Below are 25,433 nucleotides of genomic sequence, written 5' to 3' on the forward strand. Positions count from 1 at the left end.
GAAGTCTTAGGAAAACATGTCTCTTCCCAAATCTGTCAAGAACCAAACATCTTAACTGTTGTCAGTCACCACTGATGTCTGGGAAGTACTTGGGACTACTTGAGCAGACCCAGAAACAGCAAAGGAGCTTTTGTCAATTCCTGCTTCATTGAGCAGACAGCAGTTTGAGTCAGGCTGCAAGATATTCACACTTCCACAACTAGGTTTCCAAGTATTTAGTGATATGTTGAGTTTCAAATTTTTATTCTTGATCGTTTCTCCTCCACTGCCTGATACAGCAATCCACTCCAGAAGAACAGTCTACAAGAAATCTGGTTATTTGACAACCACACTGTTTACCTAAAATTAAGTCATCATTCAAAACTTTTTTCCCCACTGTCACTAAATTTCCAAAAGATATTTATCAATACAGATTTTTAAAGGATTTGGGAATTAAAAATGCTGAAAGTTATATGAAGCAGCAACAACACAGAAGAAAAGCAAAATCATCTCATTCTAATGCAACACAGTCAGAAAACCAAAAATCAACATGGTCACAAGACTCAGCAAAATAATCAATCAACACAGTAGCCAATGTGTAAAACTAAAGTATAATCAACAATAAAGTGGCATGAAATGTATGTGATTAGTGTATATAAGCATGCACTTTATGTGTAGGGAGAAAAAGCAAGCGGATAAAGGCAACCTTTAGAAAGGTGTCTTGGATTTTTCCATGTAGCAGGGTCTGCAGTTAAAGAGAAACAGCATTGAATGATGTTTAAGATTTGTCATATTTAACAGAGCATATTCTTTACCCTTCAGTACTAGATTGTATTACAAAGATCACAGATGCATGCAGACAGATGTGCATGCTATTCTACTATTAATGAGAATGTGTAACATACTAACAATATACACGGCAGTAAGATATTAACTAAACACTGATAGATAATGATGCATCTTAATCAGATATTCCACACTACAAAGTTTACTTGATGATGACTATTATTGCTGTTCATCTCACTCCATCAGCTTACAATATTTTTACCTGAGCATAGAAAACAGCACCATTCAGTTCTGCAAAGCTGAACTTCCTTGACGAAATATGTTTCTCATAGTTTATATATGGCAAGAACAAGACTTTAAACCAAATGCATTTTTAATATCGCTAAAGGTAATATTACTGCACTGGAAAAAAAAAAAAACTAAGTTTCTGCATCAATCTTTCTAACACTGAAAAAAATTTGCACAGACAAAAAAAAGCAATCATAATAATTCTGAGACAGATTTAAGAAGAGACAACATCAACTAACACTATTCTCACCTTTTGCTTTTCTCAAAATTGCTTATGCAAACCCCATTACAAAAAATGAAAATATTCTATTAACGGTCCACAAGTTTAGAACTCCATATTCTTCTGTGATGCCCATACAGCACCATGGAGGGGCAAGAATCCAAACAAACTCATTACAAGGTTTTTTGCTGCACTTACCTATTCAGCACAAAATGGAAGCAGCACACCAAGAATCAGTTCATCACCTTGAAAAGCCTAATACATCTGGACAGTTAATTTTAATATCTTGCTCAGGTGGATAAGTCAAAGCTTTATCCTCAGTGGATATATGGATTGGATCCATTAAGAAAAAAAACGATGACTTGTCTTTACTATTCTTTGAGAATGCACAGACAACTACAGGCACATCAACTATGAAGAAACTATTATCAGGAGGCAGTTGATAAAAAGGCAAAATTACATATCAGTCTCAGAAAAAAGGGCAAAATGAAAAAGTTCATTAATGCCAGGTTATTAAACAGATTTAGTTTATTTACAGTGCAAAGGAAATAAAGCAAAAGACACATTCATCATGAAGAAACTACAGTATCTGCAAAATTATATTACTCATTACGTCTTTTCAGAAATGGAACTGAGACAGGAAACAGGCATAAAGCCAGGAAGACAACAACAGAGCAAAATACTTCCAACGTTACATTTAGATGTGGACCAAATACTCTCCTACCTAGAAAGGTAATGTCCTCCTCGGACATACCGGTTTAGTCTTAAATTACTGGTTTTGTGCAGAGTAGGAATCTGCAGCTAGGTACTAGGCTTAGTTCTAAGTCTAGGCTTAGTTCTAAATATAAAAAATTCAATTTTTTTTTCTTTCAGGATTATTTTTATAAAGCAAGAAACTCTTCCCCCATTGTTCTGAGGAAGTCAATACTGACACTCATTTAACATTTGAGAAGATAAATTTCCAATAGCTGTGAATTAATGCAAAGAAGTTTTTAGGAAAGGAAGAAGGATTTGCATCATTATTCAGAATGCAAGGATGCTCAAGGCAAGGAGAAAATAATATTGTGACTAATCTACATTTTCAACAACCCAGTACTTTCTGGTTTACCTCTAGAACATTTTTACGTCACTAGTTTCACTGGTAAAATCAGTCTTCCCCTAGTTATATATATTACTTCCTGGAAGCTTCTCAGGCAAAACTTTCAGATGAATTAATCATTTGATTACATTCCAGGCCCAGTGATAGAGAGAGGAGCCCAGAAGCGGCATCTCAGTCACTAAAAAATTCATTGTTAGAGAGGATGAAACGAAATTATTAAAATAATAGCTATTAAGAACAAACAGATCCTGCCTTTCAAAAAAACACTTTTCCCAGATAAAGCAACTATCTCCTTGCTTTTCTGGTTTTTCATATCTTGGAACAAGACTTGAAAATTTTAATATACTGGAAAACTGGACATGCTTGTGATATTTTTCTCAGGACTGTCCTCTACCAAATTGTTACTTTGTGTCACCTATACTGCAATGCTTCTTAAAAATGCTCAAATATTGAACAATGCCAATTCACTTAAGTTATTCTTGTATCTCTTCTCCATCCTTAAGCATTAGAAATGTTCTTCATACACTATGAGAGCACAAAAAAAGGTGTCCAGTCATAAAGGGCTACCACCATGGAAGATTTCTTGCAGCAAGGCAACAAGAATTTCCCAAATACTAAAAGGGACAAAATCCCTTACGTGTTTTCCTAGCTTTCTACTTCCAATACCTTCACAGCTCTTACACTTAGCAGACTACCATCTGAACCCCATTTTTCATCACTTCATCCTTTCCCAGCTCCCTCTAAATAAAAAGAAATCCAACTGATGGATATAGGCCCACTTTGTCCAATTCCTTGTGTATGTTGTACCGTTTTTTCCATTCTTGATCCTAGCTAAATGACAAACTTGTTTGGGTGAAGATTGTTTTCTCTTGTGCTTGTACCAAGCTAAATACAAGGAGGCAGCCCTCACTGTTCAGGAGCCAAGTGTAACAGACCTATATGTGAAGTACAGAGCAAAAAACTCACAAAATGGTGGTGTTGCAGCAAGCACCAGATCTGCATTAACCATTCTTGTCTTCCATACCAATTTCATCTTTTGGGGATCTAAACAACATTCAGCTTCCTATCTCAGTTTAAAAAAAACCTATAAACATCTACAAATTGGCCATTCATATGTTCCCTCCTCTTTTCCATGTCCTAATAAATGGACAAGCTATCAGATCAAGTTATAGTTACAAGATCAATTTAATAATTAATGAGACCAGGCACAGCTCTCTCTTAAATGCTGTTTCTCTTGTAATTTGATAAGAGGATGCCACAGCGTGGTATCACCGCAATCAAACATACCGTGTGCCGAATCACCAGAGGCTAACAACAAACACCAAAGGCATAATGAGAACATTTCCTTCACACCAAAGCACACACATCTCTGGAGAATATACGTATCAGTTTGGAATAATGGCTTTATGAAAACCCTGCACTTCTTAATTAATGGAAAACTAATCTCTCTCCTCTCTCTCTCCTGTTTTCTGATTATTTTGATCTATTTCAGTGACCACTGTACAAGGGGATCATAGGAGATAGCTCCTCAGTGACTAAGGAGCAGTGGTGAAGATCTTTAACGTTGCATGTTAGGAAATCAGAAGTTAGTTCAAATGTCTGGCTGCAAATCTCACATAACATTCCTTCCCAATGTGCTCCCAAGGATCAAAAAAAGAAAAAACAAGAAACACCTGAAAAACTAAACTGGTAAGAATTGATGTTCCTTGGCAGATCACATGGACATGTATCAGAAGATGTCCAAGTGAAACTATCGGAAAGATTTTTTTTTGCTTCATAATCATAAAGACAAGGCAATTTTCCATGTTTAAACAAACACCACAGCAATCCAAAGTGCTTTATGTTAAAAACAGTGAAGCTTTCTGGATGCAAACACTCATGCTGAACTAAAACTAGAACTTATAAAAACATAGAATAGTACTTCTTTTGAATGGATATATTCATAATTGATTCTAGTACACATCTACAGCAAACATTAGAATGGATAAAGGTAATAAAGTTTTATGTCAACAGAACTACAAAACAAGCGGATACTTTTTGTGTGCCAGATACTTTTATTCATAAGAGTTCATTACCAGCACATTTGAAAAGCAGCATGCTATATGGGTGCAGAAACTGATGTTCTTTTGTCTAAGATTGAATTTGTACAGAAGAAATCCTTCACCTGGAGAACACTCTTTTATGCAAGACTATGCATAGCTACTTTCCATTTGGGAAATGCCAAACACACATTCAACCCTACCTCAGCATCCAACTCCTAACAAACAAAAATACAACCTGCAACAGTGTGGCGCCCTATTGCAATTTCAGGCAGCAAAGGCAAGGTAAGAGGTTCCCACCTCTTTTCTTTCCAAGCTACTTGATCTCATCTTCTCAGCTGAAATAACACAATCTGTACATAGGGTTATATGCTACACCAGGTCAGTAAAAATCATTTAGACTGTGATTTGTCTTATCTTGGAAGGAGAAGAGAGGAATTTCCAACACACTTGATAAAAGCCATAAAAGTTTTTCTGTTTTTACTAAACAAGCCCACCCTTCTTTAAAGCAACATGAAAGAGATTATTACACGTAGACCTTTTTGATTTTTTTCTCTAAATATCTAAAAGGGCCTTGTAAATATTAATTTAGCCCAACACCCTTATGCAATAGGTATCAATATCCCATTTCAGAGTTCAAAAAAAAAAAAAAGGAAGAATTTACAGATCAAATGCAACCAATGACAGAAAGCCTCCATCTTTTGACTCAATACTCTATTTACAAAATCAACTTTTATATCTGTAAAGTTGCAGATTAAAACAAAAACATATTTTATCCTACAACTCAATCAAAGCATTTTGAAGAACACTAAAAATTGTGCACAGTATAATGCAAGTAACACGAAACTACAGTTTAAAAAAAAAAGAAAAAAGAAAAAAGAAAAGAGTGTGGCCTTCGTAACAAGTTGTCCAGAGAAGCTGTGCATTCTCCATCCTTGGAAGTTTTTAAGACCCAACTGGATAAAGCTCTGAGCAACCCTCTCTGATCTCAAAGCTGACCCTGCTTTGAGGAGGAGGTTGGACCAAAGACCTCATGAGGTCACTTTCAACCCGAATTATCTATCCAATGATCTATCACAACGTAGCACAGCCTGGATGGCAGACTGTGTACTGCACACTAAAACTCCTTAACTGTTATGAACTGGAATTGTGTTTTTGGCTTGCAACAATAACGATATTTGGAGCTTTAATCTTTCAAATTGCACAGTATCAGTAACTGTTCTTCAGCAACCAAAGGCTACAAATATTATATGAAGTATTGTAAAGAACTTCCAGAACCTTGACTTATTATATCTACAAATAAATTCTGAACCATTTAAATACAATGTGAATTCATAATTATAGTCGCATGTTTATCATGCCATCAAAGGCCTGTATACTTCTACTGTCTAAATCAAAAAGCTAAGAAGATTTATCTTATGATCAGAAGGTGGATATGCCCCTGCTGCTCTTTCATAAGATCAAGAGCATTAGTTAGCATAAAACGAGTGTTCAAACTCTGAAAGGGCAAGTGAGGTAACTTTGATCTGCTGAAAGATAATATAGAAACATTACGGAAGGCAAAAGCTTCAAACTAGAGAGCTTCAGAACATCTAAACTGTTGTATTTTATCTGCTTAGAATCTCTCAGTGCAGCTCAGTAGGGTGGTGTAAGCTACAGAACATGCTCATAAAATTCTCTTTGCATCTACTGGAGGGTTCTTAACTTGGTTTCATTTCTCCTCCTTGCATTTTGTCCAGAGCTTACCTATTTCTTAACTTCCTTCTACAAAGTCATGTTCTGATTAAGTAAGACATGTCCTTGAGAGGATGAGAAGTAGGGGGGAAGGAAAACACATACAAGAAAACCCTGCTCTCAACACCCTAAGTCATCATTATCATAACTGAAATATTTCTTTGGCCTGCTTTTCTCAAAAGTGTTTACCAAGAACAAACAGGAAAGCTTAAAATATTAAAGATATTTTGAATAATCAAAAGCTTTTGACTTCATGACATCTGCTATATGGACAAAACAGCTGTGACAACAGCTGTGTTTTTTTTTTTTTAATCAAATAGAAAAAGATAGCATACTTGCATTTTAGGATTATAACTGGCTTTTCACTCATCTTAAATGCACAGGAAAGATTAAAAGTCTCTTTCCTACTAGGCAAACACACCAAGTCTTGGATCACACTTACCACTTTCATCTCCAGCTGTTTTCCGACCATCCTCTGGGGAAACATGCACCAGCTGCAGAATAAGGGGTCTCCGGGTGACAACTCCAGTACCTCGTGGGAGCAGATCCCTCCCCACAAGACTTTCCAACACAGAACTCTTTCCACTGCTCTGAAAATTGGAATACAGCTACATGATTTTCTTAAACATAATAATGCTGTAATATTTTAATTTCAGCTTTCTTTTATCATTCCTATAAACAATGCTCTAGTCCATCTTCTGCTATATAGTTTCCCAAGACGTGTCTAACATAGACTGACTGCATCTAACCATACTGACATCACACCACATAACCACTGGAACATAGAACGCAATTCTGCTACACTCCAGTAACTCTCCAAACCTTGACATTTAAAGGGCATGGAGACAGATGTATTTTCTATTTCTTAAAGCTAAAATAAACAAGTAAAAATCTAATGGGTTTCAGAAAAATGAATATCCTATTTAGCATTTTCTACTCTAAATGTTTATCTCCCTAGAAACATTTCTGGAAAGAACTGAAAAACTGATTTTTCTTTTCAATGCTCAGAACCAAATTGTGTGTCTTCTGTCATTTTCCAACATCTTGCAGTAACACTTCACTGTGTACACTATGGGATTTAACTGTTTGTTAGTAGTAACACGGGACCACGACATGGTCACACAAAGAGATATTAACATGCATGTTTGCGTATGTGTAAAGGAGTATTCTTAGATTTCTTTCCAGTTTGTATTTTCTGTATAACATATTACATCAGCTTCATAGATGAGCAGGAAAAGTGCTGCCTAAATTCAATTATGCACAAACATTGTCTTATACTCCAAAAGAATATGTAACTGATTTGACTGCAAACATCTGTCCACATGATAACAAACTGTTAGAAGCTGTGAAACATTTAAAGGCTGTGAAATCCAGAATTCCCTTCAGGAGTCTACATTTGAAATGTTTTCCTGTAGCTCTTTGATATAAAAAGCAGTTTTTCTTAGATGGTCAGTCCAATAAGCTGTGAATGTGTGAGTTATAAAAGAGTGGTTCAAGACTACTACCATGTTAAAAACTAAAAACAAACAACAGACCAGATATGTCAACACAATGCTTTGAAAGTCTGACTGATAAGGTTTTCTTTTTTAACAGGGCTGTATTAAACTCTCAGTTTTCTGAAGCTGGAAGTCAACATGGGTTGGACATGAGAAAGCCTGCTCTGGCAATCACAGTCTGTTATTCTTCCTACACGGATGCTACCTATCACCAACCAATTATCTGAAGAAAATGAATACATGCTTCCGACTGCAGGAATGTGTATTACTGTGATACAACCTCAATTCAGCTTCTTAACAGTTCTACAAGTACAGATCAGAGATTTTGAATACATAACCTAGCATAACACAAAATTCAAACTATTCAACACTTCTCACCCACTAAGTGGCCGTTTATGCGGTTTTTCTAAAGATGAAAAATAGATCAGTAGATATCAAGCAACACAGCGCAATCAGGCAGCCCATTTCTACTACTGCAGTAGGACAAGACAGCAGCATATTACATAAGAACATTAGAAACTGTTAAAATGGGACCTGTATGCAAAAGCACAAAATAAATGTTAAAAAACAAGGTCCAAACCCTAGAGATCTTGATTTGATGAAAGCCTTCTTTTCTTCTAACACTTTGCTATATCTATGCTTCATGGCACAGAAAAATGCTGATTTATGTACAATGTAATTTGTCTCAATATGTGAACAGCAAAGCAATATAGATAGATTTTGAAAAATATACATAAAGTCAAATTCTGTTTGACATGAACTGTACAGAAAGAGTGGGGTGAAGGAGAGGAGCAGAGCAAATGGGGAGATAGCCATAGTAAGATTTTTGCTTCAAAAGGCTCCCCTAAAAAGTAATTAATAATTTCCTTCTACAACTGATCTTCTTTAATCAACTTTAGGTTCCATGCAAGCAACTTATGACAGGACATGAAGCACTGAAATCTTATCTAGTAGTAACTGAAGAACCATTTGGCCAAAGCACAAACAAGCTCTGGAAGCCTCCCTTAGAGAATTCTGTGGTAGCATACTTTCGAAGTCTATGAATCAAAAAATGTGAAAATACATGAATAAACAAGCGACAGACCACTTTTGACAAACTTCGCAATTTAACACAAGTGGAATGCCTGCCCATAGAAATGAAACGTGATAAAGGTTCATCAGTTACACTGAAAAACAAGGTTTCCTTTACTAAAAATATTTTGAACATCTCTGAGTAAGATTTCTTATAAATTGGTAAAATGAGCATTCAGTCTAAAAGGGCTGGAGACACGGCTGACATGAAGTGGCTCCTCTTGAACATGATCCAAGTAGAAGAGAAGGGATAGTAATAAATAGATCAAGTTCTTGGCAAGAACCTCATCAAGACTGGAAAATGGAAAAAAACATTGCACAAGTTGCTGCACATTACTGCTCATTGTTTCGTCTCTCTAAAATAGTGGAATTGTAGGAAGCCAAGATTGGTACCTACCAAACTATGGACCCAAAGCACTATGTCCTACACAGCTACCCACAATCCAGTTACTTTCAGACATAGAAGGAATGATCTGCATCCTTTGCAGTGGTTTAGTAAATGACAATTGTAAAGTCAACCATCATTCATTAGGTTAGATGTTACAATACTCTGCACATCAGAAAAATCATTTCAGATTGCATTATATTTTCTTATTAAAGCAATCTGTTCTTGGAACACAATACAACATCTTAATGATGCACTCCCTGATCTGGACGACATACACATCCATAACCAAGAATTATCTGGGAACACAATACAAAAAGCAGTAAACACAAAGCTAAGCATTTTTGGACACTGGGGAAAGGAAGGGGTATATTTATATGGGGCTTGTTCAAAACATCAGTTCAGTTCAGCCAGTCCTGCATACAACAAATGTAGGCAGGGACTAACACCCAAGACTACACGTACTACAGAATTCTTAGGAATGAGCTCACTGCAGCATCATGCTTGTTTTGTCATCATGCTGGAACTACTGTCACAGTTTTAAGCAAGGACTGAAATGCACAAGGCCATTCCATGATGAGTCCAGAAAAGTATCAATAAATTCTGATCTTTTGTGGCATATTAGCTAGGTTTTCCTCTGGACCTTGACCTGACTCTGATTTGAAATATCAATAAGCTGTGATGACTAGAAGAATTTTATACAGATTGCCCAGAGATAAGGGCAAATACAGCAACGCCATTTTATCTGTTGCTTCTTTAGCTGTTGTTTCAAACTTCCATTGCTCTGCTCTATTAACCATAGCCAGTCTCTCAGATGAGCACCTGAGTCTGATGGATAGCAAAGCAATTTTTTCCAGAAGTACTATGGTAAGAGAGAAGATGCACACAGGGATTAGGAAATACATTAGTTAAATACTTATCAATAGTATATATGATGTAAATCTTAACAGCTTTCTTGCTGCTTCCTGAAAAGCTGCATTTTCTTCATTGTCGTCATCTTCTTCAGATGACTCTAGAACAATCAAGGATGAAGGACAGAAAACCGGGAAACGCTTGAGCGACTGGTTTCACAAATTAAGCACCCAAGATCTGTCAGAATTGTAATCCATTCCAAAAAGCTGCTCCTGCCCATTACATTAATTCTTACAGGAAAATTTGCTTCATGACCTGGGGCCAGACTTTTCAGGAATTCAGCAGCAGCAGATAGCAGGATATGGCTTTACGACTGTTTGGCTTTTTTAAAAACAGGAGACATTATTTTTAAAACACTTTAGGGTTGTTCATAAGCCAGATGGAAAAAACTCCATATGGAAAATTCTGAAGTAACACTAGAAACAACTATTCATATTCATCCCAAATTGGCTTTCTTATTCAATTGCCAAGTCCATAACACATCATTAGCATTCCTAGTTTTAGAAGGCCTATGCCCTATACACAATAGAGTGCAAAGATGCCTTCTCCATTTATGTTCTCAGATCCAAAAGAGATCCCAACTCAATCCTCTTCCACTACCGATTGTTCCCCTCCTCTTTGAGTCCTGCTTGTAGGCACAAAGGCCCAGGAGACCCTTTTGGTGAAGATCAAGGCAAAGAAAATGTTGACTGACTCAGCCTTGTCCATATCCACTGTCACTAATCACATGCCCATTCAGCAGCAGGCTCTCATTTCCCTTGTTTCTTGTGTTTCTTCTTTTACTGCTAACACAGTAGTAGAAGCTCTTCTTACTGCCTTTTGATGCCCACTGCCAATTTCAACTCTCGTTGAACCTCGGCTTTCCTTTCCTTGACATCCCTGCACATGCAGGCAGTATTTTTATATTCTGCCTTTGAAGCGTGTCCTCATCCCTACGTCCTGTATGTTTTCTGCATTGATGCTCAGTCACAAGATCACCCTGCTCAGCCACACCCCTCTCCTTATACGTCTACTCAGTTTCCTGCATATTTGTATGGACTCTTTTGTGCTTGGAGGAGGTTGTCATTACAGACATGCCAGGTCTCTGCCCTGCCTCTCAAAGGATCCCACCAACCAGTTCAATGAATGAACCAAAGTCTGCTCTCATGAAGTCCATACAGCAAGAATGGCATATATACAAAGACTCAGTTAAAGACTCACTGATGCAGAAGAGCTGTGAGATTTTTACAGTCATTTGTTCAGATTATTGCAATTCTTGCATTTCATGTGTTATTAAAATGGTAAGAGACTTGTACTGGCTGCAACAAATTTCAAGTCATTTTATAAGAATCTGCTGTCATTTCTCAAGTCTACCTTTAGCTTTTATATCATTCTGTGGAGCCAACATTAAAAAAAGGATCTGGAAAAAAAATCCGTTATAAAGAAACATGTCAAACAAACAACTGGGGAACTTCCAACACAAAAAAAAGTTAGTTGAAATGGGTGCAGTCTTCGTTCGTTGCTTTTGATAGGACCAACTGATAAATTTTTCATTATCTGCTCAAAGCGGAAAAAACATCAAAGAGCTGGAACATAGTGCAGATTTGCTGCAGGACAGCACAAGACAAGATGAAGGCAGCAATGTCAAGGTTCCTGTTAACTTTCTCAGTGGCACAACGATCACAAACATTTGAGAATGATAGTAAGCAACTGTGAGGTAGGAGAGAGTTCACAATAAGATGCAATAGTTCCTGAAGAATTCTCTTAAGAAAAGCAAAGCGTCTACTTTGAGATCTGAGATGGAATGGCAGCCAGTCTGCAAATTCCGTCATACAAGAAATCAATAATGAAGGTCCTGCTGGTTAAATTATGCTCTTAGCAAGACATATGTACATGACTTACTAAATTGCAAATCTATCATTGGAAAATAAAAGCTAATGCATCTTTGCTGAGGCCTCACCCATAAGAACACTACCCAGACAGGTACTTTGAAAAGAAGCATTCTGCAGTAGCTGTCCTGGGAGCGCTCACCATGTAGTAACTATTCAGGAGCAAGATAGTTCAGGTCAACACAGAGGTAGCTCCAGAGCAATGGCAACAGAACAGCTTTGGCTGGAACAGCTCTTATGGGAGAACCTCCCTATGTGAATTTGCCCCAAGGTAGGCTGGCTCAAAACAGCCAACAAATTTAAAAATGTATTTACTAATCAGAAGATAATTTTAAAGTTGGTAGTGGGCCTGATGAGTTATTGTAAGACATTCTTTGAAATGAATTTATGCTTAAGAAAGATTCAGAAGCTAACAGGCTCCCAATTTGAGAGAGCAGCACAATGAACAAATTACATTACTGGCTGTTCCAAAATACATTTCCTCTGTGAAAGATCTTGTCTCAATTATAGATCTGTTGCTCCTGCAGGCTGCTCCTCAAAATACAGAGCTTTCCCTGAATCATTAGGAAGGAACTTGAATTCACAGATCTCCCTCCACAAAAGACAGCTTATGTCCAAGTAGTAATGAAAGGCAAAATTTACACAGCTCAGTCAAAATACTTCAGAAATCCTTTATTTACACCAAATCTGAATTTAAACACATGCCAAACAACAGTAAATGCACAGAAGATTTGCAGATGTGTCTCAGGTGAAGTACTAGAGGACACTAGGAATTGATATATTGAGAGAAAAACAATTACCTCGTGTAACTAGGAACAACCAGTACTAAGTTTCTCCAAGTTATTTCATAGAACTGTGATATTCGAAGATCCGTGTTTCAAAGCAGTACAGAGTGACCTTACATAGTATTGCTTAAGCTACTATATTCATAACTTGTCCAGTGAAGTGAAGCAAAATTAAACCAACGTGCAACTTTAACTTCAGAAGGTCCTAAACAACAGAAATACTTTGGCAACGGAAAGCCAACGAATCTTCTGGCTATCATATGAACAAATTTTCCCTAATAACACTGTAGTTTCCAATCACAAGACAAGAACAACCCTGGCAGCAAGCATACAAAACTAGAGGGCAGGGGGAAGGAAGTACTATTTCATTCACATCATTCTACAATTGTGTATTCACTTCCAAAGTAGCTAGGCATTTGCTTAAACTGCAAACAATAAGATATCTTCATTTAAATGGTTGCTTTCATATTAAAAACTTGTAGGGATTAAAAGTAGAATGCAGAGACCACACTGTTATTAGACCCATGATTTTATTTTAATCCATACTAAGTCTGTAGATGGACACAGCAAAAAGGCTGTCTTTCCAATCATGGGAGCCTTCAAGACCTAAAAAGTATAACTGTTCAGATACTGACAGGGCCCATCAGAGCTACAATGAAACAGCACAACACAAAATGCTCTTTGCACATTTTGACTTTAGCAGCAAAGCTTATATTATGCCTGGTAAATGTAAACAGCTAATTAATGTCAGCCTCATTTTGCTGCTCTTGTTCAAAACAGACACCAGAACAGTCAGAGTATGATTTGAAAGGAGGAAGGGATTGCAAAAAGGAAAACAATTATGCCAAGAAACAGATGCAGTGAACGTCAGATGTCAAAATAAAAAACAGGAAGTTTGTTAAACAGGTAGGTAGAAAAACACACTCTCCCCAGCAAGCATAATCTGCACTGAAGGTATGCTCCAGTTTCATCTCATTTTTGCCATCCATTCCTTTAGGTGGGCATGGGCAAACTCCTAACACAAGTATGACAGCAGGAGTTATCACAAATATATTCTACATCTGCTTGAAATCCCACGAGACACCACTGAACCAAAAAAATGAGCAAGTAAGGAGGAAGGGCATTCCTGAGGTGACCTTAGCATTCAGTTTTCCTAGTTGCCTGGTAAAAACTAAAGTTTCCTCTCATCCAAAACTGGCTTTTGACCACAGTGTGGGCACACTGGTGACTAAGAAAGAGCTGAAGTGGCTTAAATTTCCATTTCCACAACGAAGGTCACAGGAGCTCTGTGGAGCATCTCAAGTTTAAGACACCGATGCCAGTCTCTCTAACCAGATGCCTTGTTACAGTATCCACTAACTTTTTCTCCACTAGCCAGGACCGTACATTAGCTTCTATTGTTTCCGCTTCTTAATGTGAAAATTACCATCACAACTGTTTCAAGTGCACAGCCTACCTGTTACCTCAGATCTAGAAACCTTCCTCCTTGATGACAAAAGTAGGTTTAGCGTTGAGCTATTCAACATGGCACTTACTCCAAACAGCAGAAAAAGAAATCAACTTAATGCAAACCTGTGAGCCAATGACAGATCCTTATAAAACAGCTTTCCTGGATGGAAACATCCAACAGTACACTCTATGTTAAATACTGAAAACTACACTTACATACTGCCCCATTTTAAGTCCTAAAATAGCAGCAACTGAAGACTAAACAGAGTAGTACACACATGTGCATCTGAAAGGTAATTTAAAAATCTCTTCATGAATTTCATTTGTTGCTAAATCAACTTCACCATAAAGTCTGTGCAAGAATCGACAATACAAAGAGCAAATAAAGCCCACAACTTGTTTAGAATGACAGGACTGGAAGAACTCCTTCGCTACAAACCAAATCCTAGAGTTTGTGCTTTCCTAGATCAACCATTTCTAAAATCCCAAAACAGAATCCAAGTATTAACAACCTGCAAAAATACAGCTAATTCATTTCTATATAACTTCTCTAGGCACAAAAATTTTGTTGCAGCTTTTTAGCTTATTCTCAAACTTATGCACACTTTTGTAGTGCAGTATTTCATTTTTGTGATAATACCTACGCACCCTGAAAATGTTAAGAAGGTCATAACTAATCACACTTACTCTCTTCCTCTCCCTTCCTTTTACTACCGTGTTTTATGTGGTTTGTTTGAGGCAATTCAATACCATCTTGTTATCCCTTACAAGTACTGATCACAAACCAAAACTTTATATAAAATGCTTCAGAAAGTTGGGTGTTACAGCTTTGTCATACATGTATTGTTTATATAGCATTCCTAGCTTGTACATTCTTTTATGCTTTAGTAAAATAATTGTTTAAATGGGAACTGAAATATAGAATTTGGAAGGAAGAAAAAAGAAAAGAAAACCTACTGTAGAATGGCAGAAAAAAACTAAAATAATGATGCAGAGTTAGCATTCCAAGGGCATTCTCCGAGATCCCTCAGTAGGAAACGGAGTCTTCAATTTTCTTAATAGACTCTAGTAGGATACAGAAATAACTTGCACGGTATTTAAGTAGAAAATGAGAAAGAATTCTTATATGACTGAGTCACAAGAGTGTGACTAAAAAAAGAGCAAGAGGTCATCTAAATGTTTAAAATCTACCAAGAAGTATTTTGTAATGAGTACCAAAATCCATCTACAGAAGTGAAAAATTAGGACACCTCAGTTGCTCAGAACATGCCTTCAAGGTAGGAAACGAATCTCAAAACAACACAGATGAGGAAAGAGGCACATGGGGAAACAGAAAACATCTAAAGGTAACTTAACAATTTTAAGCAGTTTCTAATTCTACCTAAAAAAAAAAAAAAAATCTATTTGGCACATAGAAGCAGAAATAAATGAGAACTGAAGAGAGAAATAAGTACAAAACATATAGTAAAAGGGTACAGAAGAGATACAGAATGTAGGTTAAAAAAAACCAGCAAAGACATTTTTAAAAAAAAGCTTTTTTCTTCTCCACACTGAATATAAAAAAGGCCATTAAAGAAAAGCAACCAGCAAACTAGAAAAAAAAATGGAGTTACAGAAATGTTAATATTTGCTTTCCACAAAGTAAAATGAAGGTGCTAAATTCAGAAACAGTTGTGAATATTACACAAGAAAGAAAAAACAAAAGACTGCAAATGCCAGCAGGCTACAAAGAAATTAACCATCTGAACAAACTCAGGGGCCACATAACACTTATCCAAAAATACCTCAAGAAATTGACCAAAGGATATTGTTAAGAAGGCACATTAAAAAAAAAAAAAAAACCAAAACAAAAACAAAAAAACATACACCACAGAAACAAAGCACCAGCAGTAATACAATTGGCTATAAGGCATATCCAGAAATCTTGTAGCCAATAAACTAACTTCAAATGAATAAAACAATAAAATTGTTTTGAAAATAAATTAATTGGGTAACATAACTATCTAAAGAATTACTGTTTCAGTGAGAACAGTTATTTCTTCCAACAATCCTGACTAACAAAACCAAATATAAATTCACAGACGTTTTGATGTATTTTTCCTCGAGTCTATATAGCCCTTGGTCTTGGCTAAAAGGTATACGAATTTACCTTATTCTGCATTTTTTCATGAGCATACCAAATATGGAATTGAATGAATGTTGATACTCAAGGGTAGACTGTTCAAGTCAAAAACATGTCAGTATAATTTTAACGCACATCACCTACTCTATGTACTTATTAACAGTTAACTGGGATAAAGTTGTTGCAAAATATGATAATCCAAAAAATAAAGTGTCACTTCAATGTGTTTTGTAAAGTGAAACAGAAAAGAATACTTGTTAACATTTCACAGAAAAATGCCATATCTCTGCCTTGCACCTACTTCTGTTACAGAATTTAAAAGAAATACAACTTGCTTGTACGATTTTTAATGTAAGAGATTAAATGTCTTCATAGGGTGATGGACTCCTTTCAGCTATGAAAACAGCAAGAGCCTAATATAACTTGCCAACGCAAAGTCTCTCCCATACAATGCAAGTATTCCAGATCTACTTTGTCTGATTTATATTGGTAAAATAGAATGACAGCTGGTTGCATTACAACCACTTCTGCACTGTAATTAGCTTTAAGCAAGCCTAGTCCATGCTTCAGTACTGTATAAGCCTTAAACACACGGTACCTGTTTTAAGCCATACAATGACACCTCAAACTCACTGCAGAACGGCTGATGCTGCTCTCTGTTACGCAGCCACGCTATTGTCAAGTAACATCAAATATTCATAAGCACTGTTAATTTCACAGAAGCAAACACGAGTGCCATTAACTCCAAGTTAAAAATGGAAAAGCACTCCCTCCCAGGCTGTTTCAGTTCTGCTTAATGCTTCGTTTTCAGTATACGACTGTGACAGCTTTGGCTGTGCAGGTATTGTCGCAGGGAGGTCTGCCCAAGAACTATGCCCCATTCGCCTATTTTTGAAAGAGTCTGAAATAGTTTGTAACCCACCAGCGCTGTTAGGCGGGGACGCACACGGGGCAACCGTTCAAGGCGGAAAGGTTTGCTTCGTCCCGCTTTCTGCTTTCCCTCCAAACCGCTGCTGGAAACAAACGGCTCAGCACAGCGGGGGAGCTACTACGTGACCCGCGGGAGGGAGCAACGGCGCCCGCCGCCCAGATGCCGCTGCGCCCCTCAGCCGCGGTCCGCGAGGGGAAATCGCCGCCCGCGACCAGCGGCGGCCTCTAAGCGAGGCAGGGGGGCGCCGCGGGGCCAGGGCGGAGGGCGCCGCGCCTCCCGGCAGCCCCTCGGCCGCTCCACTCGCCCGCTACCGGGAGGCGGGCGGCGGAAGGGGAAGAGGCGCTCCCGCCGCCGCCCGTGGGGCCCGGCCCGGCCCGCCGCCCTCCACGTCCCCCCGTGCCCTTGATGGAGGCAGCCGCGGGCCGGCGGCACCGCAGCCGACCGAGCGCAGGCGCCGGGGAACGCCTCGACTTTGCCCCCAGCGGCTTGGCCGGCGCTTCCCGCCGCGGGGCACCGACGGCTGGTGCCGGTGCCGCCGCCCCGCCCGCGCCGCCCACCGCCTCACCTGCGTGCCCACCACGACGATCTGTGGCAGCTGGATGATGTCGGCCCCCACCGTGTTGAACACGTCCTGCAGCTTGTTAATCACGGGGATCAGCGCCTCCATAGCGGCGGGGAGCCGCGCCGGGCCGGGCGAGCGGGGCCGGGGGCAGCAGGCGCAGGCAATGAATGGGCGCGACGGGCAACGGCTCCTCTCAACCGCCCCCTCCGCCTGCCGCCATTGGCGCCGGCCCCCGCGCACGGTCCGGCCCCCAGCAAGCTCTGCGCGCCCGCGGGCGCGGCGCCGCCGCCGCACGGCACCACGGGAGCTGTAGTGCCGGGGCGGCGGGCGCCGGCCGGCTCGGGGGGCGCGGCGCGGCGCGGCGGGGCGGGGCCGCCCGCGCGGGCGCGGCCGTTGCGGGCTGGTTCCGGCTCGTCGCGAGCCGCCGGCGTGGAGCGAGGCCCGAAGGGAGACGTGTGGTCATTAAACGGCAGTTTGCGTGGCCCCCTCCCAGCCGGGAACGCAGAGTTACAGCTTTCTAGCTGCTAAGGGATCCTCAGAGGCTACGCAGGCCCCCATCCCCGGGGGAGGCAGGCCTCGACCGCTGCTGGGGGCCATCTCCAGCAGACAGGATCGAGTGGCCGCTTTCATTCGAGGTGCAGGTAGCAGCAGCTTGAAACCCCTCAGAAAGCAGCGCTGACCCACTGCCAGAGGAAACAACACAGAGGTGCGCCAACATGCGTACCCACTGCCCGGTGACTCTCGCTGCTGCTCGGCCGAGGAAGGGTGCTAGATGGCAAATGGCTACCCCTTGTCGACACACTGGTCCCACCAAGCCAACAGAGCAGGAAGATAAAACTGCTTGGGGAAAAGGAGAGGAAGGCAGCATGGACATTCATTAAGGGAGAGAAAGGAACCAGAGAAGATCCGGTCGTACAAAACGTGCAACGAAAAGAATATTCTCCAAAAAGAATATCCTCCTGCCTTTGTACACCTACAGAGAATTACATTTGACAGGGCAGCAGGAGCCTAGATTTAAAACTGTTGAGTAAAACTGGAGGAAAGAGAAGTAGAGAAGAGCTTTGTCAAGGCACAGCCTTTGCCTTCTATATTTTCTAAGCAGTTTAGCAGTTGTGGCACCTCTTCACGTGCTTTCATGTTTCACCTCAGTCATTTATATGCAGCCCAAGAAGCCTTCACCCTGCCAGCAGCATTCTGAAAACCTGTCAGTGTAGATGACATAGCTACATACATACTCAGCTAGGTACAGAAAAGGGTCCATTTGCAATTGTCTACTCTGTCTGAGTACTAAATGCGCTGAACCCATCTTACTCAATATTCTGGCTTGGGAGGATGTTCAAAAGGTCTCCAGATAGGATGCTTTACTTCTGTTTCAGTATCTCATTCTTATCTCCTTCAAGATCTTTCTTACTGAGTAATCATCATTCCGTTATATTTGTTCTATTTGCTTTTTTGTTTATGGTTTTATTTTAGGTGCCAGTCATTCACCTGATCATGGTTTTATTTTAGGTGCCAGTCATTCACCTGATCTCGTCATCTGAAATTTTCCAGCTCAGATGCAAAATAGTAGTGTTGGATGAGATGTGTGGTGAGGCTTGGGAAGCAGAAATCTAGTGTTCATCTGTATCTTAGAAAAAGATAGACTAAAACCTGAGAATGACTTGTGGTGCAAGATCTTTAAATGATATGTCTGATCTTTAAATATCGTTCCCTTGAATGCATTTTCTCAAAGATAAATTCTGAATATGTAGAGGTGCTGAACTGAATTTTGGCTGTGTCCCTTCCTGTTAGCCAACTGAATACAAATGCTTCTGAAAATTTTAAGTTCTGGATGACATAAGACTTTGTATTCTTATACAGTCCAAATTAGTCAAGTCTTTTCCGCTCTTCATTTCTTGAAATTATCAAACGATGAGGGGGAGAATATACAAGAGGAATGTGTTCTTGGCTATATATCTTTTCAACACAGCTTATTGTTCTTACCCAGTAAATTTCACACTGCTTCTTAGAGAACTGATACGTCATTGACAAAAGCATAAAGATGGTTAAGCAAATTGAAACAGTCAGAAATGATTGTATGCAGCATAGAGAGAAACAACTAATTAACACTTGGAAAAATAAGTGAAGAAGAGCCTAAATTACTTGCTGATGAGGAAGAAGGCCAGAAGAGTTCTTATCATAGTGATACAGTGATCTGTCATGATTTTCCAGCTGTTTCACCCATTAGCTTTTAGTGTGCTGAAAGAGACTGGTCTAAGAGACAGTAAGATCATTATTATTAGGATGCCTTTCAGGATCTGCCTTTCCTGCTTCCAGGACAATAGTGAATGTTTCCTGTGTTGTATACCTTGACACAGTGATACACCTTCTGAAGAGTTTGCAGTTCCCTGATTTGAGGTCTATCATGGAACCTTATCTCATCTCCTTCCTCAAGCTCCTGGAGGGAGAAAGAAAAAAGAAAGAAAGAAAGAAAGAAAGAAAAGAGCCCATCCCATTGCATGGGAATGGAAGCTGCTGGCATCTAAAGTGGGTAGATGACAAACATTTCTCTATGCCGCTGTCTTTTCTCCTACTGCTTTCATTTGGCCACATGACCTAATGGATGCCACTGTGAAATGGAGCAAGTACAGTCTGTTTCATATATTAATTTAGACTAAAAGTGGGACATCTCAGAAAAGGATATAGAATTGTGAAAGGTTCAGAGGAGAACAACAAGAATGATGAAAGGTGTGAAACTGCTTCGATATGAGGAACTACTAAGTAAGCTGGGAGTCGTTGTCACTCTACAAAAGAAATAATGAGGGAGGAAGGATTTAAGGTCTATATAATCATTAATGGCCTGGAGTGCGTGGGAAAGGATCAGTTTGTTTACTCTCCCTTCCAATACAAGAATTATGGGAGCATCTAATGAAACAAGAAGATGCCAGGTCAGAACAGATCAGTGATAGTAGACCATTATGGGTGGGTTGCTGACCTGTTGAAGTCCTTGCCAAAGGATGCTGTGGACAGTAAAAGTTTACCTGGGTTGAGATGGAGACTGAACAAGTTTAAGGAAGAGAAATGTATTGCATATAAATAAATACCTAGGTAGAAATTGCATCTAGCTCTGGAAGTTTCTGAGCTGACAATGTTTGGAGGCTGAGAGAGTATCAAGCAGAAATATTATGTATGCTTGCCCTTTAGTCTGTCCCAGTATGGCCATTCTTGGAATTTTATCAGTATACTATTTCAAGAAGCACACGTAAAAAACATCAGTTGCTGAATTGAGCTAAGCTACCCTGGCCTGCCCAGCAGAGATGTCAAAAAGACTATCAAGGGAAGGAGGGAAGGATACCGGAACAGAGAAGCAGAATTCAAATGGAAGAAGTGAATTAATGAAGAGAAGTAAAGTGTGAGGAAAGGACTAAAGAAAATATAAGACTAGGAAACATCAGGATGCAAAGTTTAACATTGTACATTTCTGGCTAAAAAGTGGGAGCTGGAAATACCTTTGCTATGAAGCATCATGTCCTTTATCAACTTATGAAATGCAGCACTCACCTTATCCCAGTTAGAGTACTGTGCCAAAGTAATAATCATTTTAATGAGCAGGGATCATCTGTCACTTTAACTGTCTGCTTTCTATTTCAGACTCATATTGTACTGAGCAAGAAACTCAATAATGTGATAAAAGTAGTAGTCAGGCTGATTGTCTACTAAAAGCAATTGACATAATAAGAAAACAGCAACTGGCACACTAAATCTGACCTGATATCAGTGTATCTCAGAATGTCATCTCTAAGGATGTCTAGCAGCAATGCTCCAGGGAAAATTAAAAAATGCAGTAATAAGATCTTCTGATCCCAGTACTATGTATTAAGTAATTAATTTTGATATTGCCAAAAGCTCTGAAGTAGACAGTTCAATATTCCTTCCATTTTATCAACATTACTTGAAACTAGATTGCTTTATAATAGTTTTTCATCCACCAAGCTAAATTCTTGGCCATAATGACTTCCCGTGCTAACAAGTTTCATGATCTAATTATGCATAGTGCAAAAAAATAATTTAGTGTCAGTTTTGAATTTGTCATCTTTAAATTTCATTATAACCCTCCTTTGTAGGAAAACAAGTTTGAAGTCAGAAGAACAAAATTTCCAGTCTTTCTTCTCCATGGTATGAACTTATATAGTTTTGCATCATCCTCATCTTTCATTTACTTAGACAGCTGGAGTCTCTTATACTGATGCACTGATCATAGTAGGTAAGTCACTTGCCATATAATGAATTCATGCTAGACAATGAGACCACAAGCCATCACCTCAGTAAAGGATATTTTTGTGCCATCATATTTATCCAAAGAAATACTTGACCAGCACACTTCAATTTATCAAATATGTAACAAATTTAACATTTGCATTGTATACAAGTCATACTTCTGTACACTGCACAAATAATACTGGCAAAATATTTCTGTAAATTATTCCTTGGTAATGTCACCTTTTGGAACCACATAATACAGATATTATATGGGTCTGGCAGAGCCTGATTTTTATGTGAAGCCAAATTGAATGGTGGTTTTTGTATCCCCTAGAGCAACATCATCACAGATGCAACTACAACACTCTCTCATAGCACATCTATCAGACATCTGCACAGCAAACATCATTAGAAGTTGAGGTAAATAAATTCTTCAAATCCCTCAACGGAATGACCATTAGTTTGGATGTTCTACATGGATTATCCAGGCTGCCAAATTCTAAACCTTGGTCTTATTCCAGAAGAGCCAGAAATCAGAGGTTTCAAATCAATACTCTGGGAGTCCTGCTGACTTGATGAAGTGAGTGAGCTCTCCTACATGTATCGACTGGCTGTAAGAAGGTCACAGTGCTAATAGTACTCCTGGGTTATGCATTACCTGTACTGAGACCCAGTCTCTGGCAAAACAAACTCATGCTGGGGCAGGGATTCAACTTTGCTAGACTAATTGTAGTACTAAACTACTAGGAATTCCTATATTCTCTCATGGTATCCACTGGGAAGTTAGCCAATTAAATTGATTGCATATTTGGGCTGTCAGGCAGCCTCTCATAAAGCATGTACACAGAACTGAAGGCAGATTTCAGGTTAGTGAGGGCGATAGGGCATAGGAGGTAACAGCTGCAGGGCAAACGGAGCCTCCCAAGTTTATCAATCAGTAACATGGCCAAAGCCTTCTGGAAGGCGTTTGTAAGACATCAGCAATTCTGATAAGGCCAATAGAGGTAAAAGTTTTCCCTGGAGATGAAAATAATCTCTGCATCAGTCTGTACTGTTGTAAAACAATGTCTCCCCCCCCATCCCCTCATTTGTGGTGGCCAGACTTCTTAGAATAGCAGAGAATAGTAACAGTTGCTTCAGTGTCTGATTTCTGCACCTCCAGTGGTAACAGAACAGCTAGATGCATCTCAGCTGAATAGTTCACTTCCTCTCCAGGCAAGGTGCATTACTGAGATTATCTGAATCAGCCTGGTTTTTAATTGGTGACACAGGGTGTGAAGCGTAGCAGTTACTCCATCACCTCTTAATTTCTAGACAACAGATTTCTGTTTTTCTAATGTATTTTGGTGAACTCGCCAACAATAGGCCTGGACATGTTACAGGGCTTCATTAGTTGAAGAAAAGATATTATAAATAAGCCCTTTCTCAGTCTGATTAGACAGTCAAGTGCAGAAAATTTAAATTTAGAAAATTTCCCTTGATATTTCTCCAGATCTTTGTAGATGCTTCAGTTGTATCTTTTGTTCCTTGTATGTACCATGTACCACTGAACAACCAGAGGACTTAACAGAGGGTAGTGTTAAACATAAGGATTTCTTCCCTGGAAGATTTACTCACTTAGCTCAAGCAGCCTCATGGATGACGTATTGTCTAATAGACCTTAAAAAGTAATTAAGTATGGAAACATGCACTGGGGAAATTTCTCATGGAGTCAGTGTGGCGGACAGATGAGTGAACTTTTGCCTTAAACATTTCTTGGTACATAAGGTGCAAGCACACCATAAACCCGAACAAGCCATCTGTTCCCGTCGGGAACAGGACTGAGCTGCTGCGACCCCTGAAATGGTCTCCCTGCGACCATTCGGGACACACCAAGCCTGCGCTGAACCGGACCACGATCGGACAGAGACTTTGGGACCTGGACTGCAAATTACTGCCGCTTAGCACAACTTTTATAAAACTTGCTTAGCATAAGTAGCTAAATTTGCTGAAGCCTTAGCCCGCACTCCCTAGTTCAGAGAGAAAGGGCCCCAGAGCTGGTGCAGACTGGAAAGATAAGGGAGTTACCAGCAGTCTGCATTCCTATGCTTCACACTCCGGGAGGGAGGATGTCAAGGCTTTGAAATAAGGCCTGCTTGGGCGCCAGGACCCTGGGAAACAAAGCCTCCCCTCACTGCTGAAACAGTGTTAATTTGGGGGGGGGGGGGGGGGGGCTGGATTATATCCTCCTCGTCAGGACCTTGGAAGATAACACCCACTGTCACTGCTGGGGCAGTACTAATTGCTGGAACAACGCCTGTTGGTCAGGGCCCTGAGAAAGAAGGGCAGAGCCCGAGGAATCAAAACACATCTGTCAGCAGAAACCGCAACAGTAAAGATAAGGGAGAAAAGCAGTCTGCCTGGGAACAACGATGAGACCCAATAGGGAGCAGGAGACCCCAGACCCAAAAATTACTATTGGTCTGAACTACCGCGTGAGGGGTGGGAAACTTAATTTGAAAAAGCTATAATTGCCCAGGGATTTCTTTGTTTGGGGTCCCTCTTTGGAGGCACCCAACTCGAGCTGTAACTACTGCACGCGTGTCATTACAATTTATTTATTTAATTTGCCTTGATTTGGCTCCGAACTTTTCAGTGGGAACCTAGGGTCAGACCCTGCTCGAGTTGTAATTACTGCACGCGCATCGCTAAAATTTACACCCAGGGTGAAGAGGACCAACGGGACGCCGCTGGATCCACGGGTGGTGATATCTCTTTCTCTTTCCCCCTTTTCTCTCTCTCTCTTTCTCTCTCTCCTCCCCTTTGCCTTTCCCCACCTTTTCTCCCCACTCCGTGGAAAATAAATTTAAAAGCTTGTACGATATTTGACCGGTTTTAGCGTCTTAATCTCGTCCTTGGGATCGTAACGAAGCCCCCCCCCCCCCCCCCGATATTGGATCGGGACAGTCAGTCAGATGTATTCTTAAAGCAATGCCAATCAGTAAGTTTCAAAGAAAATATCAAATCATTGCTGCTTGCATAAGGAAAGGTCTGCAGCTCAATTTTAAGGTGAAGAGCTTTTACTTTAAAGGACCAGGGTTTGGGGAATAAAGGCAACAACGTGCCTGTTTGCTATCAAGGAAATCCCCCCCCCCCTTTTTTTTTTCTAGAAAACAAAACACGCAGTTAGCATTCAACTAAGGCAATATAACTAGAAAGAAAAAAATGCATTTTCTCCACCTGGGAAGGAAGAAGCAGTGAACTCACTAGCATTTCACTAGCAATCAAAGTTTTATCTTCTGCTTCTAGATCTAGTGCTCTAATTAAGGTTATCTACTTGTGGTCTCTTTTGACCATGTTTTAAGATAAATACTATGCCAAGACTAGTACTTCTTTTTGTAATACATGTTTTCTTGTGCAAGTTGCTTTTTGCATTATGATTGGCACTATTTTAAGTTCAAATTGGAAATAACAATAAAGTAGGTGTGG

General features: G+C 39.8%; 1 protein-coding gene across 4 annotated transcripts in view; it reads right to left on the bottom strand.

Annotated features, from left to right (window-relative positions):
* Positions 1 to 17,995, bottom strand: part of DNM1L (dynamin 1 like) — a 40,934-nt gene extending 22,939 nt beyond the window's left edge. For 2 of the 4 annotated variants that reach the window (XM_026119720.2, XM_026119718.2), the window contains exons 1-3: positions 17,730 to 17,995; positions 6,588 to 6,735; positions 686 to 724 (exon numbers count right to left, since the gene is read on the bottom strand). In XM_026119720.2, coding sequence (XP_025975505.1) covers positions 686 to 724; positions 6,588 to 6,735; positions 17,730 to 17,831 — 289 coding nt within the window. In that variant the 5' untranslated portion in view covers positions 17,832 to 17,995. The remainder of the gene's footprint in view (positions 1 to 685; positions 725 to 6,587; positions 6,736 to 17,729) is intronic. The other 2 variants (XM_026119721.2, XM_026119719.2) reach the window with 1 other exon arrangement.
* Positions 17,996 to 25,433: the final 7,438 nt, after the last annotated feature.

This window comes from Dromaius novaehollandiae, chromosome 1 (assembly GCF_036370855.1).
Source record: "Dromaius novaehollandiae isolate bDroNov1 chromosome 1, bDroNov1.hap1, whole genome shotgun sequence".
Taxonomy (NCBI): Eukaryota; Metazoa; Chordata; class Aves; order Casuariiformes; family Dromaiidae; genus Dromaius; species Dromaius novaehollandiae.